General features: G+C 41.0%; 1 protein-coding gene across 3 annotated transcripts in view; it reads left to right on the forward strand.

Moving 5' to 3' along the window:
• The window catches only part of SLC17A4 (solute carrier family 17 member 4), a 38,348-nt gene that overhangs the window by 7,840 nt on the left and 14,764 nt on the right, over window positions 1–15,744 (forward strand). Inside the window, exons 2-8 of one of the 3 annotated variants that reach the window (XM_018039241.1) lie at window positions 1,404–1,530; window positions 10,991–11,196; window positions 11,744–11,977; window positions 12,059–12,146; window positions 12,821–12,907; window positions 15,237–15,355; window positions 15,481–15,642. In XM_018039241.1, coding sequence (XP_017894730.1) covers window positions 1,440–1,530; window positions 10,991–11,196; window positions 11,744–11,977; window positions 12,059–12,146; window positions 12,821–12,907; window positions 15,237–15,355; window positions 15,481–15,642 — 987 coding nt within the window. In that variant the 5' untranslated portion in view covers window positions 1,404–1,439. The remainder of the gene's footprint in view (window positions 1–1,403; window positions 1,531–10,990; window positions 11,197–11,743; window positions 11,978–12,058; window positions 12,147–12,820; window positions 12,908–15,236; window positions 15,356–15,480; window positions 15,643–15,744) is intronic. The other 2 variants (XM_013974094.2, XM_013974096.2) reach the window with 2 other exon arrangements.

Raw genomic sequence — 15,744 nt, forward strand, 5'->3', positions numbered from 1 at the left:
GAGTAAGCTCATTCCTCTAATTTTTCATTACATCCATGGAGATATCTCATACTATCTTTCAAAATATGTATTTAAAAAGATGCTTTCTCAGGACTTCCCTGGTGATCCAATGGTAAAGAATCTGCCAGCCAACACAGGGAACATGGGTTCCATCCCTGGCCTAGGAAGGGATCAGCCGAAAGGGATCAGTTTTTGCTCAGCTGAAAAACTGAAGTAAGAAGAATTGGGCCTAGGCTGATTTGCTCAACACAGATCACAGAGAATTACTGAAGATGAAACTCCACTTAATATGAATTCAAGATCCAAAATTATAAACACTCATAGAAGTGATCATATGCCTCAGGGCGACTAAGCCTGTACACCACTACTGAGCCCACATGCTCCAGAGCCTGAAGCCACTGCAATGAGAAGCCCAAGCACTGAGAAAGCCCATGCACAGCAATGAAGACCCAGCACAGCCAAGAATCAACAAATAAATAGTAAAACAGATGTTTGCCACATTCTGTCTTGTATCAGTTCAGTTCAGTTGCTCAGTCGTGTCCGACTCTTTGTGACCCTATGAATCACAGCACGCCAGGCCTCTCTGTCCATCACCAACTCCTGGAGTCTACCCAAACTCATGTCCATAGAGTCGGTGATGCCATCCAGCCATCTCATCCTCTGTCATCCCCTTCTCCTCCTGCCCCCAATCCCTCCCAGCATCAGGGTCTTTTCCAATGAGTCAACTTTTCACATGAGGTAGCCAAAGTATTGGAGTTTCAGCTTCAGCATCAGTCCTTCCAATGAACACCCAGGACTGATCTCCTTTAGATTGATCTCCTTTGGACTGGTTGGATCTCCTTGCAGTCCAAGGGACTCTCAAGAGTCTTCTCCAACACCACAGTTCAAAAGCCTCAATTTTTCGGTGCTCAGCCTTCTTCACAGTCCAACTTTCACATCCATACATGACCACTGGAAAAACCATAGCCTTGACTAGATGGACCTTTGTTGGCAAAGTAATGTCTCTGCTTTTTAATATGCTATCTTGTATATCCAGATCTTCTTTAGTAGATCTAGTTTTTCAGGTTATTTAATCTATTGGAATCATCCAGGTGAAATTTCAAAGAAGATTGTCAGGTTTTAACAGCCAGTTGCTACTGGTAGCAGCTGAAAGATATGGAAACATAGAACTGGAAAGAATAGTACAATCCATTAAGGCAAGCCAGACCAGATCCCTCATTTGAGAAAAGCAGAGATGTGCCATTCCCACGACTACACATTTGGGTAGTGATAGCATCTGGACAACAAATCATGTCTCTTGAACACTAATCTAGCACTTTTTCCACTAAACATTTCCTCCTAATTCTTAGAAGAATTGGGGCCATGCTATAGGACACTTCTTTTTATATTTGCTTTTATTTCAGTAGGTAAACACCAGTGTCTGGGAGAAGAGAACCAAAATGTCTAACACGATAGAAGCCGGAACCATAGTGGGAGGTCCTGTCAATAATGATACTGTAAACATGGCTCAAGTACAAACCTCCAGGAAAGGTAAAATCGTGTACTGCGGTGTGGAAAAAACTGGGATCTATGTCACTGTTTGGTGATGTACAGTCTTTTCTTGATCCTACACATTGCCAAGAATTCTAAATAGCTGTAAAGCACTTTTACTGAGAATTACTTCATTTCTTGGGAGAAACCTTGAAGGTATATAGGACAGGTAGATATCAAGACACTAGATCATCAAGACGTTAGGTAGAGATAAAGAAAAAAAATTAGAGCAGATGTCAAATAGAAAATATGGAAACCAATCTAGGTTTTTCTGATACTAAGTCCAGAGACCATCCCATTTGATCTTTCCACTCATACTAGATTCAGATCTACCTCAAGGAGAACAGGCTTTTTCTTTACACCATATCATAGAAGTCACATATCATATCATCCTCCTCCCTCTCAGTTAAGTTACAATTTAGTGCTTTTCAAGAATATATCAAGTAATACACTGGTGCTTCCCTGGTGGCTCAGATGGTAAGGAGTCTGCCTGCAATGCAGAAGACATGGGTCAGGAAGATCCCCTGGAGAAGGCAATGGCTACCCACTCCAGTAGTCTTACCTGGGAAATCCCATGAACAGAGAAGTCTGGTGGGCTACAGTCCATGGGGTCACAAAGGGTGAGATGACTGAGCAACTAATACTTTTTCAATAACACATCATAAAGAAATTGTTGAACACCTTATTTTACTCTAAACTCTAAATGACTTATAACTATTTTATTCACTAATTATCTTAAGCATATAGGCTTTTCATAAGATAATGCCTTTTAAAAGTAAAACATGAACCAAGATGGAATGCTTTGTGAGACTCAACATTTTAGCAAGTATATCTGCTGGTAAGTGAACATGCCTTAAGGAAAAGGGATTCACCTAATCTTATCCATCAAAGAAGAAATCAGGAAACATGCATGCTATTTAATACTACTCACTCTACAATTAACTACCATCAGACATTTAATGAATACTCTTTCATTGCCTCAGCTTCCTTATCTGTAAGGTGGAAGCGTTTGTATCTCTAAGATCCCATCCATTTCTAAACAATAGGAGCTTATTGGACTCTATGCCATTGGCCAAATTTTCTTATCCCAACTCTCTCTCTCTAAAAATCAGTAACTTACAAACAAAGAACTTATAAACAGTTTCCATGGCACAAATAGCATACTGGGTAAGAGTACAGATTAAGGTGCTAGACTGCCTATGTTTGCAATCTTGATTTTGCAATTTATGAGCTGTGTGACCTTAGGCAAGTTACTTAAATTTTCTGTGTCTCAGTTTCCTTATTTGTAAAAATGAGATGATAACAACAGTATTTATCTCACAGGATTTCCATGAGGATTAAATCAGTTATAATATGTGAACCATTTAGAACAATGCCTGGCATGTAATTAAGTGCTGTATAAGCTTCACTATCATAATCACCTCTCATCCAGTTTTTCTTCCTTAGTCTACTTTTCAGCAGTCTTTGGAACTGGGCAATTTGTCTAAAAGTGGAACTTAATGTGGTCTTTCTAGTTTCTTCCACAGTCTTTTAGGGCATCCACCCCACCATGCTGCTTTATCCCCTGATGACCACTTCTTGACCCCAGCCTGTTATCACAAATGGCATTATGCTAATACCATTCATCTTTTGTTTTGGCTGATTCGCCTCCCACCTTATAAGAGAGAACCTCAACCACTCCTCAATGTCCCACTTAGTTATTTTGTATTTCTCATAAATGCTTATGAATAAGCCTTGCTGGCTGCTTCTTCAGTTGGCGTCCAACATCAATTTTTCTCTCACCTCTCTCTCTAGCCCATTCTCAGTGGGCACTGCTGGGTCCTCTGTATCTCACTCTCACGACTCTGTGGGGCTTTCTCCCAGGGCCAGAACCCCTGGAGATTACTGACATCTTTACTGGGCATGATTGTGCTTTGAAGATACTCAGAGAATCAAATCCAGGCTTTCCATGGCATGTGGGGAAATGCCCTCTCCCCCATTATATGTCATATCTGGTCACATGGCCACAGAAAAGACTTGCTTATGCTCCTATATCTCAAGAGACCCTACATGAAAAGAGATGGACCTTCAGGTTCTGTCAGAGGTCAGGCTCTATTAAGGGTTCATATGGCAGGGTATGGACAGGCATCACCTTGACCTTCCTATCCTTTCTCTACCAAAGGCCCATGAGCTTCTGCCTGGGTTCAGTCAGATAAATGGAAGCCACTTTAGGTAATTCAAGAAAAAAAAGAGGTTTAATATAGAAGATGGAAATAGTCCACAGACTTTGGGAGGCTGGGGAAGAAGTCAAGTTAGCCACTTCCAGGAAATCCTGAAGTGTAGGACGGATGGGACACAGCTAGCAATCCTGTGCAGCACACAGTGGGTGGTGTTCAGAGCACCACAGGCCCAGGCAAAAACCCCGTCTACCATTACTAATCCTCCTACTCCTCCCTATAGTGGCCTCCTTGGCACGGTGTTCAGTTCTCACTGTGTTCAGCCTTCCAAACTTTGTGCTAATGCTCTTGTAATTGGAAACTTGCCTGCATGTAGGTTGAGGATTTTAGTTTCCAGGTATTTATCTATTACTGTGAAAAATTTAGAAGGGCAGGCCTGACAGTGAGAGTTAATAAACAACACTGGACACTGCTTCCTTGCTCCCTGTCAAAATCCAGCACGGAGTTAAATATACCCTGGCCTATCTTAGGAATGGCCCCAAAAGATGAGTCTGCAATAACATTCCTTTCTGAAAGTCACAGAAATCAATAAAATAAGCACAACACCTTGAGAAAATATTTTTACTTAGGTTAAAAGTTAGGAATTATTCCTATCACACACTACAAATTCTAAGGCTCCTTGCTAGATTTAGTATAATTTGGATGAATTAAGAGGATGCCAAGAGGAGACAAAACTCTCATCCTTGGAGCATGGCCCCATGTTGCAAGCAGAAAGGGGACGGCACTGTGAAGCCCCAGGTCAAGCTCTCCAGCTTAGATACTCTCCAGCATCTCAAGGCTGGTGGACCACAGGCCAGGTGAGGTCACCACAGACAAGGTGAGGTCACCACAGACAAGGTGAGGTCTGCAGTACTGGGATATGGTGGGGGAAGCTGCTCTGTGCCCACATCTTGATGTTTCCCCCTCCACAGCTCACCAGTCTTTCTAAAGGTCTGTAGCTTAGGATCTTGGGCCAGTGCAACAGAGCAGGGGAAAACATACACAATTGCAGAAACTAACTTGGAAATCGGCGGGGCGGGGGCGGATTTTCCTCCAATTATGCAAAGTCATTGTAGAATTAAAATGCAAGAATAGCTAGTTTTCCCTAAATTGGTGAAAAAATGCCAAGGGGTCATCTTCCTACCACCTGCCTCTTGACCATATGTATACATAATACTATCAGCACATGACAACAGGCCCCCAACCAGCCAAGGTGGCCCATTGCAAGGGTTATATCACATGGGGCAAAATCACACATGATTGGCTTTTATAGTCCAAGACTGGAGGTATGGGTGGGAACCCACAAGGGACTTATATACATACTGAATTGGCCAAAAGGTTTGTTCAGCTTTTCCAAAACATCTTTGGTCAACCTAGTACTTTAGCACACACACATAGAAAAGGAAACAAACACTGCATAATGAAGGCATGTCTATCAAGTACTGAGCACTTTATATGAATTAATTCACTGAAACCTCAAGAGAATCCTTCAAGGAACATACTGCCAGCATCATCTCCATTTTTCAGCAGCAAGAACTCAAGTACAGAGGGATTAAGTCCTCATTTAAGGACTCATTTAAATCATCCAGGCACAAACAGGTATTATCTGGATTTAAACTACAATGGTCTGATTATTAACCATTATATTACAGTGTTGTGCTTATTTGGGGAAATTGAAGAGTATTTTCATTTCACATTTCTCCAAGTTCTCAAGAATACTTAAAAAAAATAAAAGCTTAGCATGTATGAAGTAAATCAATAGGAAAATATGAAAGAAGATGAGAAAGGAAACTAAAGAGAAAAAAATGTCACTTCAGAACTAAAACAGAATTAGTAGTAGCAAGGAGAAGAAGGCGATGGCACCCCACTCCAGTACTCTTGCCTGGAAAATCCCATGGATGGAGGAGCCTGGTAGGCTGCAGTCCATGGGGTCACGAAGAGTCGGACATGACTGGGCAACTTCACTTTCACTTTTCACTTTCATGCATTGGAGAAGGAAATGGCAACCCACTCCAGTGTTCTTGCCTGGAGAATCCCAGGGACAGGGGAGCCTGGTGGGCTGCCGTCCATGGGGTTGCACAGAGTTGGACATGACTGAAGCGACTTAGCAGCAGTAGCAAGGAAAGAAATTATCACTGTAAAAAATCAAATCAGCAATGTAGAACTGAGGCTTAGTCACTCAGTTGAGTCTCTTTGTGACCCCTTGGACTGCAGCCTGCCAAGCTCCTCTATCCATGGAATTCTGTAGTCAAGAATACTGGAGTGGGTAGCCATTCCCTTCTCCAGGGGGTCTTACTGACCCAGGGATCGAACCCAAGTCTCCTGTATTGCAGGTAGGTTCTTTACCATCTGAACCACCAGGAAAGCCCCAGTAAGGAAATGATTCAAAAGATAATAGATGTGGGGCTTCCCTGGTGCCTCAGTCATAAAGAATCCTCTTGCCAAGGCAGGAGTCGTGGATTTGATCCCTGATCTGGGAGGATCCCACAAGCAGTGGAGCAACTAAACCCGTACACCACAACTACTGAGCCTGTGCTCTAGAGCCTGGGGTGTGGCTCTAGAAAAAGGCAAGCCACTGCAATGAGAAGCCCACACACCACAACTAGAGAGTAGCCCCCACTTGCTGCAACTGGAGAAAACCCCTCAAAGCAATGAAGACCCATCACAGCCAAAAATAAATAAATAATCATAAAAAAGATAACGGGTGTGAAGAAAGTAACAAAGATTCTTCAAAAATAAATAAAAGTAAGTTAATTAAACATCCAGTTTACTGAGTTTATAACTTCAAGGAAAATATATAGAAAACCAAAGAAGACAACTTAAATGTATAAAAAATGTAAGCTCAAATTATGAAGGGAATTGAAATGGAATGTATATATAAGAACTGATTTCTTGATAAAGAAGATTCTATTCAACAGCAATAAGACAATTTAATACTCAGATTGTTTAGACAGATTAAATAAAGCAATCATGGGAGAAAGGGGGAGAGAAGCATTTAAAAGGTATAAGGTGCTAATTACGGAGAACTCAGCAGTGGCCACAGGACTGGAAAAGGTCAGTTTTCATTCCAATCCCAAAGAAAGGCAATGCCGAAGAACGCTCAAACTACCAAACAATTGCACTCACCTCATACACTAGTAAAGTAATGCTCAGAATTCTCCAAGCCAGGCTTCAGCAGTACATGAACCATGAACTTCCAGATGTTCAAGCTGGTTTTAGAAAAGGCAGAGGAACCAGAGATCAAATTGCCAACATCCGCTGCATCATCGAAAAAGCAACAGAGTTCCAGAAAAACATATATTTCTGCTTTACTGACTATGCCAAAGCCTTTGAATGTGTGGATCACAATAAACTGTGGAAAATTCTGAAAGAGATGGGAATACCAGACCACCTGACCTTCCTCTTGAGAAACCTGTATGCAGGTCAGGAAGCCACAGTTAGAACTGGACATTGAACAACAGACTGGTTCCAAATAGGAAAAGGAGTATGTCAAGGCTGTATATTGTCACCCTGCTTATTTAACTTCTATGCAGAGTACATCATGAGAAACGCTGGGCTGGAAGAAGCACAAGCTGGAATCAAGATTGCCGGGAGAAATATCAATAACCTCAGATATGCAGATGACACCACCCTTATGCCAGAAAGTGAAGAGGAGCTAAAAAGCCTCTTGATGAAAGTGAAAGAGGAGAGTGAAAAAGCTGGCTTAAAACTCAACATTCAGAAAACGAGGATCATGGCATCTGGTCCCATCACTTCATGGGAAATAGATGGGGAAATAGTGGAAACAGTGTCAGACTTTAGTTTTGGGGGCTCCAAAATTACTGTAGATGGTGACTGCAGCCATGAAATTAAAAGACGCTTACTCCTTGGAAGAAAAGTTATGACCAACCTAGATAGCATATTCAAAAGCAGAGACATTACTTTGCCAACAAAGGCCCATCTAGGCAAGGCTATGGTTTTTCCAGTGGTCATGTATGGATGTGAGAGTTGGACTGTGAAGAAAGCTGAGCGCCGAAGAATTGATGCTTTTGAACTGTGGTGTTGGAGAAGACTCTTGAGAGTCCCTTGGACTGCAAGGAGATCCAACCAGTCCATTCTAAAGGAGATCAGCCCTGGGTGTTCTTTGGAAAGACTGATGCTAAATCTGAAACTCCAGTACTTTGGCCACCTCATGCGAAGAGTTGACTCATTGGAAAAGACTCTGATGCTGGGAGGGATTGGGGGCAGAAGGAGAAGGGGACGACAGAGGATGAGATGGCTGGATGGCATCACCAACTTGATGGACATGAGTTTGAGTAACTCTGGGAGTTGGTGATGGACAGGGAGGCCTGGTGTGCTGCGATTCATGGGGTCGCAGAGTCATACATGACTGAGTGACTGAATTGAATTGAACTGACTGAAAGTACATGATCTTCTCTGAAAATATAATTTATAAGTTTGAATTAAGAAATATTGTGCATCTGAAAAAAAAACCCTGTATAATGTGAGAAAGTTGTTCAGAAGTTATTCCTTTTAAACAAAACACATTGCACCCTAGTAGATTCACTAGAAAATTCTATGAGAATTTTAAGGAGCTGAAAATACTGATATTTTCTATGCAGAAGAAACCCAAATAATTTATGGAGATGCAGGTGAAATAAAGCTCTTTACTCCTTAAGTGTGGACAGTGCATGTGACTTTTTCCAGAGCACAGCATGGAAAGGGATAAAGAATAAAAGAGTTAACTTCACAATTAAAAAACCTAGCAAACACTACCTCAAGCCAGGGGATCAAGGTTAATATCATCAGTGAGAGATCACATTGATAGCATGTATTTTTGATATGATGTCATGAAAATAGCCCTCTACCTCTATGGTCATCCTTTCAAAAAGCACATTACTTCAGTCTTATCATGAGAAAAGCATTTGACAAATCCCAGTTCAAGGACAATCTACAAAATATCTGACTGATATTCTTCAAAATTGTCAAAATCATCAAAAATAAGGAAAGTCAGAGAAACTGTCACAGCCAAAAGGATCCCACATGCGGTGATTAATTGGATTATGAGACCCTGAATGGGATTCTGGGACAGAAAAAAAATCTACAAGGTGAAAACTAAGAACTCTGAATGAAGAATGGGCTTTAATAATGATACTAATTAATGTAGGTTCACTAATTGTGACAACTGTGCCATACCAATTTAAGATGTTAATAATAGGGGAAATGGTGTGAGGTCTACAGGAGCTCAATAACTCTAAGTCTGAAACTGTTCTATAATTAAAAAATATTAAGAAAAGAGAAAATGACTATGTATCTAAAATACTTCAGATCACAGATTGAGATGGAAAGCTTAAAACTTCCTTTCTTTACAAAGCTAGCATGGCAAAAAATCACATACACACACATTCACAAACTGCAAATTAAGCTTAGTTATATATGCTAATGTAAAACTCTAGCTAAAATATTAGCAAAATAAATCATGTGTTTTCATTAAAACAGTCTATTAAGAAGAGGTCATTCTAAGAATGTAAGGCCACTTGAATATTAATAGCTATAATGAATTTATATTGCTGTTGCTGTTTTTGTTTAGTAGCTAAGTCATGCCCGACTCTTGTGACCCCACGGACTGTAGCTCGCCAGGCACTTCTATCCATGGAATTTCCCAGGCAAGAATATTGGAGTGGGTTGCCATTTTTTTCTTCAATAAGGAACTTATATAAACTTTCAAATCTCATCACAGCACCTTGAGTCTCTATTGTTAACCTTAATTTACAGGGGAAATAATTGAACCCACAAGAGTTCAGAGACTTGCCCAAGAAAACACAGCTATAAAGAGAGCAGATCCAGGAGTCCAGCTCAATGATTAAAATACAGTTGATCAAACTTACTGCATTCTTATAAAAATAAAAACAGGATAGCTTAATACAATAAAAGTATAATTCCCACCAACACCTAGCAATATACCTAAAAAGTAAAGTGAGAAGTATTCCCAGTAGATTCAGGTATTGCATGACTGCCCATTTTCACCATTCCTATTTACCAGTGTTTAGAAACTGCCAGCGAATAAAATTACCCAAGAGAATAAAATGGCAAAAACAATCATCTATTTTTTCCCATTATTTTGTACGTAACTTGTGTATGTGCTTGATTTTGTCTAAATCTAAGGGTGGGGGGGGAGGGTGAAAATGACAGGGGAAAATGACTCAGTTAAAAAACCACAGAAAAGTGCTTTTAAAAAGCTTGTGACTTAACTAAAGATTAATTATAAAATTCTACCTTGGGACAAAGAAAAGAGCTTGAATACATGGGGAGCCATCTCTGCTCTTGGCTAAGAGAAGGCAATACTATAAATACAGCAATCCCTCTTAATCTGCCATATCAATATGATATTTATCAAAATTTTAGTATAAATTTTGTGGACGGGGGAGGGGAGAGTTTCAACTAAATGCTCCCATAGTTAAACCAAAGGTGGGGATCTGTCAATTCCTGGAACTTAACGAGGGTATTGCTACACAACTGGGGACAGTGCTGGCCACCCCAACTGTTTGCTCCCTTGCAGGAGCCAGGAAATGGGGCATCCACCTGCCCTAAGGACAGTGATCACACATCATACCTCTGGGATTTCTCTCCAGGGATAATGAATCAATTCTATTAGCTGTTGTCAAACTAATGTATCTGGACTCAACCGCAGGGATAACCTCAGAGTTCTCATGGATCACTGGCAAATTATGTGCAAGCCTGGATTATAGAATCAAGATAATGTTTAAATACTTCTGCGGTCTAATTAACCTTCCTTTCAAATCTCATTTCCTCCCAGCCCCTGGACATAATTAATCTACCATGTTCCCGGTTACATTTGGTACTGAAAGCCATCCCAGCTGTCCAAGTGGGGGCACTTGGGAATCATTTCCAAGAAATTCTCTCTTACTATCCATATTCAATCAATCACAACTTTCAGCTAATTCTTTCTCTAAGTCTACTTCTTTCTATTCCTGCTCTCATCAGCACATGCCAGGACACTGACTGGGAAACTCTTCCTTTTGTTCGCTCTGGCCAATTCCATATATTCTTCAAGTCTCTACTTAAGTAATGGTTCTGATGGAGTTATCCACTCCCCACCCCCGTACTCCAAGGGGTACAGGTGTTTGCTGAACACTGACAGAGTCACTTCTGCTCTCTCTGCATTTCTGCTTCACAGACGGACTGCAATCTTCTTCCACGTCCAGACTGAGGAAGGGTGGGCCAAAAGCACCCTTTTGTAAGACTTTCTGTACTTCTTGTCTCAGGCTTTTGTTCAGTTCGACATGGGCTAGCCCTTATCCTGCATCTGTGTAATCTTTCGATTTCCACCCAACAAATGAACATGAGCATTGCCTTGCCAGTTATGGTGAACAACACAGCTCTGCCCAGTTCTCCCAATGCCTCCACAGAGAGGCCACCCATTGACTCCCAGGACAACTGGAACGAAACTCTGAACAAATCTAAGGCAGTGGTAAGTTTAATGAAACTCTGGATCCTTTCTTTGACTCAAATGTTTTGACCGAAAGAGTTATGTGCTAAGATATACTATGTTCAAAGAACCATATTACACAAAAGCATAATACGCATCTGAGATTTTATACTAGTGTCTATAAGTGTACCTAGGGATTACAGTTAGAATGAAAGGAACAGATCTTTAGCATTTAGTGGAGGTAAATTCTTCCCCTACAATGATGAAAATCACCAAAAAGTAAGTTCTACAGATTTATGTCTATTTTCTCTTTCTTCACATATTTTTTTATTACCTTGCCTATAATGCCTTCTTCTTTGTAAGTTTTCTTTCTTTACAGGTTCTCACTTAATTGTGTGGCTGGGGAAAGTGAGTAAGGGAAACAGTATATTGGGCATATATTTAGGTTTTACTGATAAAATTGGTAGCTTGAGGAACTGGAGAGAGGTAAAAGGAAAGAGAACTGCCAATCATTTTCTTGTATCTTAAGTCCTCACGATAAAAACTGTTGAGTCTCTAGTCAAACAGTGAGTTTCTCTTTGTCATCTAGGCTGCTGTGTATGACTGGAGTCCTGAAATTCAGGGGATCATCCTCAGCTCACTCAACTATGGCTCATTCTTGGCTCCAATTCCCAGTAGCTATATGGCTGAAGTATTTGGAACCAGGTATTTGTCTGGTACCTGCATGTTTATTACCTCAGTCCTGGCCCTCTTCACTCCACTAGCAGCTGATACTGGAGTGACTGTGCTCATTGTCCTACGGGTCATCCAAGGCATAGTCCAGGTACCAAGACCTTTTCTAAGTACATGTGGAATTAGGTTCCAAAATGACCTCAGATAGCCAAGAATCAACTTTTTATTTCAGGTTGCGTTATTAACAAGTCAGTATTCAATCTGGGCTAGATGGGCTCCACCACAAGAAAGGAGTCAACTCATCACCATTGCTATAGCAGGTAATTGATACCGTAATTATCACCTTGTATACTCTGTCCCTTGTGGCTGAGCTGGTAAAGAATCTTCCTGCAATGCAGGAGACCTGGGTTTGATCCCTGAGTTGGGGAGATCCCCTGGAGAAGGGAAAGGCTACACACTCTGGTATTCTGGCCTAGAGAATTTCATGGACTGTATAGTCCATGGGGTTGCAAAGAGTCAGACATCTACATGGCACTGGGTGGACTGGACAGAGTTGGACATGAGTTTTTAGCGACTTTCACTATGCTCTGTCCAAGAGTACTCTGCCACAGGCTATCAACAGAAGCCAAACCTTAACACCCTAAATACTCTGTCTCCCTGCTTTACAGGAGCTAACCTACACTCTCCTATCTTGCTTGATCATAACCAAATGCTTCCTGGGCACCATTCTTGCAAGTGCTTTTAATTTCATTTTAGTCTCAAAGCAATCTTGCAACTCAGTAACATAATTATTTCCATTTCACACATAAGGGAATAAGAGAGACAAACAGACTGATGACTTTTCCAGAATCACACAGCTACTAGTGAAGGAGCAGAATCTAACTTAGGTAGCCTGGGTTGCAGCTTACCTTTGTAATGACGTTGGTTTATAGGAAGCACCTAGAGTCTTGAGTCTGACCTTCTCACCCAGAACATCCTCACATTTTCTGTTTAGGGTCAGTGCTGGGCTGCTTCATCATCTTCCTTGTCGGTGGTTACCTCTGCCAGACTATAGGATGGCCTTATGTCTTCTATATTTTTGGTGAGTTTGTGCTTTTCAAATCTCAGGATTTTGTTTTATGATCGAGACTGCTGGGCATGATTTCTGTGATGCAGGTCATCTATGGTTAACCAAATCCTAGTAGATAATGTTCAGAGCTAATCATATGGTGAATCTTGCAAGTGACATTTAAGTTTTAATATCCTGAGTGTAGAGCTAGAATAACCTGATGAGTTTAAAGGCATCATAATGTTCCTTCTTGCTTCTAAATTGAACCCACAAAGGACGTCAGAGGGATTTCTTTCATAAATGCTGCATATGTAATCTTAGTGAGATTATATTTTTAGTTATGCTGTTTATTTAATGCTTCCTCAGTTGTTCAGTGGTAAAGAATCCGCCTGCCAATGCAGGAGACATGGGTTCAATCCCTGGATCGGGAAGATCCCCTGGAGAAGGAAATGGCAACCCACTCCAGTATTCCTGCTTGGGAAATTCCATTGACACAGGAGCCTGGTGGGCTACAGTCCATGGGGTTGCAAAAAGAGTAGGACACGACTTAGCAACTAAACAACAAAAATTTATTCAGTACATTCTTTTAAATTTCTGTTATTACTACAACTAGAAAATTATGGGAATTTGACCTTCATGCATGCTCAGTTGCTCAGGTGTGTCAGACTCTTTGTGACCCCATGGACTGTAGCCTGCCAGGCTCCTCTGTCCATGGGATTTCCCAGGCAAGAATACAAGAGTGGGTTGTCATTCCCTTCTCTAGAGGATCTGCCTGACAGTGGTTAAACTCCGTGTCTCCTGCATTGGCAGGCAGATTCTTTATCTCTGCCACCTGGGAACCCCAATATGATGTAATCATAGGTAAAGTACTGATTGGAGTAGAGTCAATCAGTAGAGGCTGCAGGACAGAGCAGATCATGTGAGGCTCACGAGTGGACAATAATATAGAGATGTTGGGAAAGTTTCCGAAGATCACAGTGTTCCAGAGGTGACATTCTACCACACAATTTTGCCTTTACCCAGCCCTGTGTGAAATCTTCCCAAATGCTTTCAGCTAATCTTTGTGTTTGTTTGATTTTTGAACATTTTCCGGAATCCCATCTGCAAACTGCCTGATTCCAGTGGAACTTACTGGTCTCATTGGTGTTTTCATTAGAGGATAATAGTCTTAGATCCAGGATTCTTATAACATCAGGTCAGTAATTCTGCTGAGAATAAAAGTGTATGAAGATTGTTTATTATAGCATATCAGCCTTCAAAGGCTCTGTCATGGAAACTTTCAGAAGGGCAGGTTACAAAATTTTCAGGGACTGGGAAAGGCTTACTGTGCTCCTGGTTTTGGGAAAAGGTAAATAATATACATAAAATAAGAACTCACTAAATATTGCTGAATCAATGTCAACATCCTCCATCTTCAACGTGCAACAGTGCTTGTTTTCATCTCTCTCACTCCCCTCCCCTCTTGCTTTTAAGTTCCTTGATGACAAGATCATGTCTTTATACTCTTTTATTCTCAACATGTAGCAAAATGCCTTGTATATGGTGGCTGTTCTATATTTGGGAAGGACTGTATAAACAACAAACTAACAAGTGAAGAGAAGACGATTCCTTTAAGATTCTAAAAAGGGAATGAATGTTTCCACTCAATACTAATAATGTTGAGTTGTCCAACACTGTAATAATGTATATACTACACAATTTCTTTACTGAGGATTAATTTCATTCTATATCCAGAAATTATCTGGGTGATCAGCTGCATATATACTATTTATACTGCTGCTAACCATTAAGTGTTAGAGATAAATAAGAAAAGATTCAATAAAACATAAACTTTGTGAAGCATGACTAGCAGGGGGGATGCTGACTGGTAACTTCAACAGTGAGGGCACTTTCAAGCACATGGGATGAACACACTAATAACTTTTAGCAACAATGTACAGCCTTACTACTGGTGCATTTCAAAACCTCCCCAAGCTCAGTGATTTTAAACAACCATTTAGTCTCTTTGGGACAGCTCGGCAGGTCTGCTCCTTGTGTCTCTCATCTGCCTTAGAGAGCTGGAGCATGTTCTTCCCATGCCAATGGCTAAGGCACTAGAGGACAAGTGAAAAAACGCAGTGCTTCCTAAAGCCTAGCCTCTGAATTGCCCCATGCCGCTGGCAAAAGCAAGCTACATGGCCAAGACAAAAGTCAAGTGGTAAGGAAGTACCCTCCATCTATGATAAGCCTATGCAAGGGATACGTGCAGGAAGGAGGGGAGTATGGGGCCATTATGTTAATGACAGGAATCATCTCAAGGCAGAATCAAACTGATAGAAGTCCAATTCTGTGCTAAGTAGAACTTTTTTTTTTCTTTTTTAAGGTGGAATTGGCTGTGTCTGTTCTTTTCTCTGGTTTGCTGTCATTTATGATGACCCTGTGAATCATCCATTTATTAGCACTAGAGAGAAGGAATATATCGTCTGTTCACTGGCTCAAGAGGTGCACTGGGGAACTCCTCTGCCATTTCCCCATGTCTGTCTGGATGTCTCAGTGGTGATGACTTCAGTAGAGCAGAGCTCTGATCTTCAGATACATATCTGATACTGATATGTACTTTCTTCCAGGGTTCTCCACCAGGCTGGTCTCTTCCCACTAAAGCTATGATCAAATCGCTACCACTTTGGAGCATTCTCATCTTTTACTTCAGTGATTACTGGCATTTTTTTGTCCAGACGTCATACTTACCAACATTCATCACCTCTGTACTTCAAGCTAACATTAGAGATGTAAGTCTGGAGGAAACTCATTCTGTTCTTCTGTTGCTTTATATATAATCCTTTCTTCTCTCTCCTACAGTCACAGGTTTAGGCCAAGGGTCTTCATGGAGG

This window comes from Capra hircus, chromosome 23 (assembly GCF_001704415.2).
Source record: "Capra hircus breed San Clemente chromosome 23, ASM170441v1, whole genome shotgun sequence".
Taxonomy (NCBI): Eukaryota; Metazoa; Chordata; class Mammalia; order Artiodactyla; family Bovidae; genus Capra; species Capra hircus.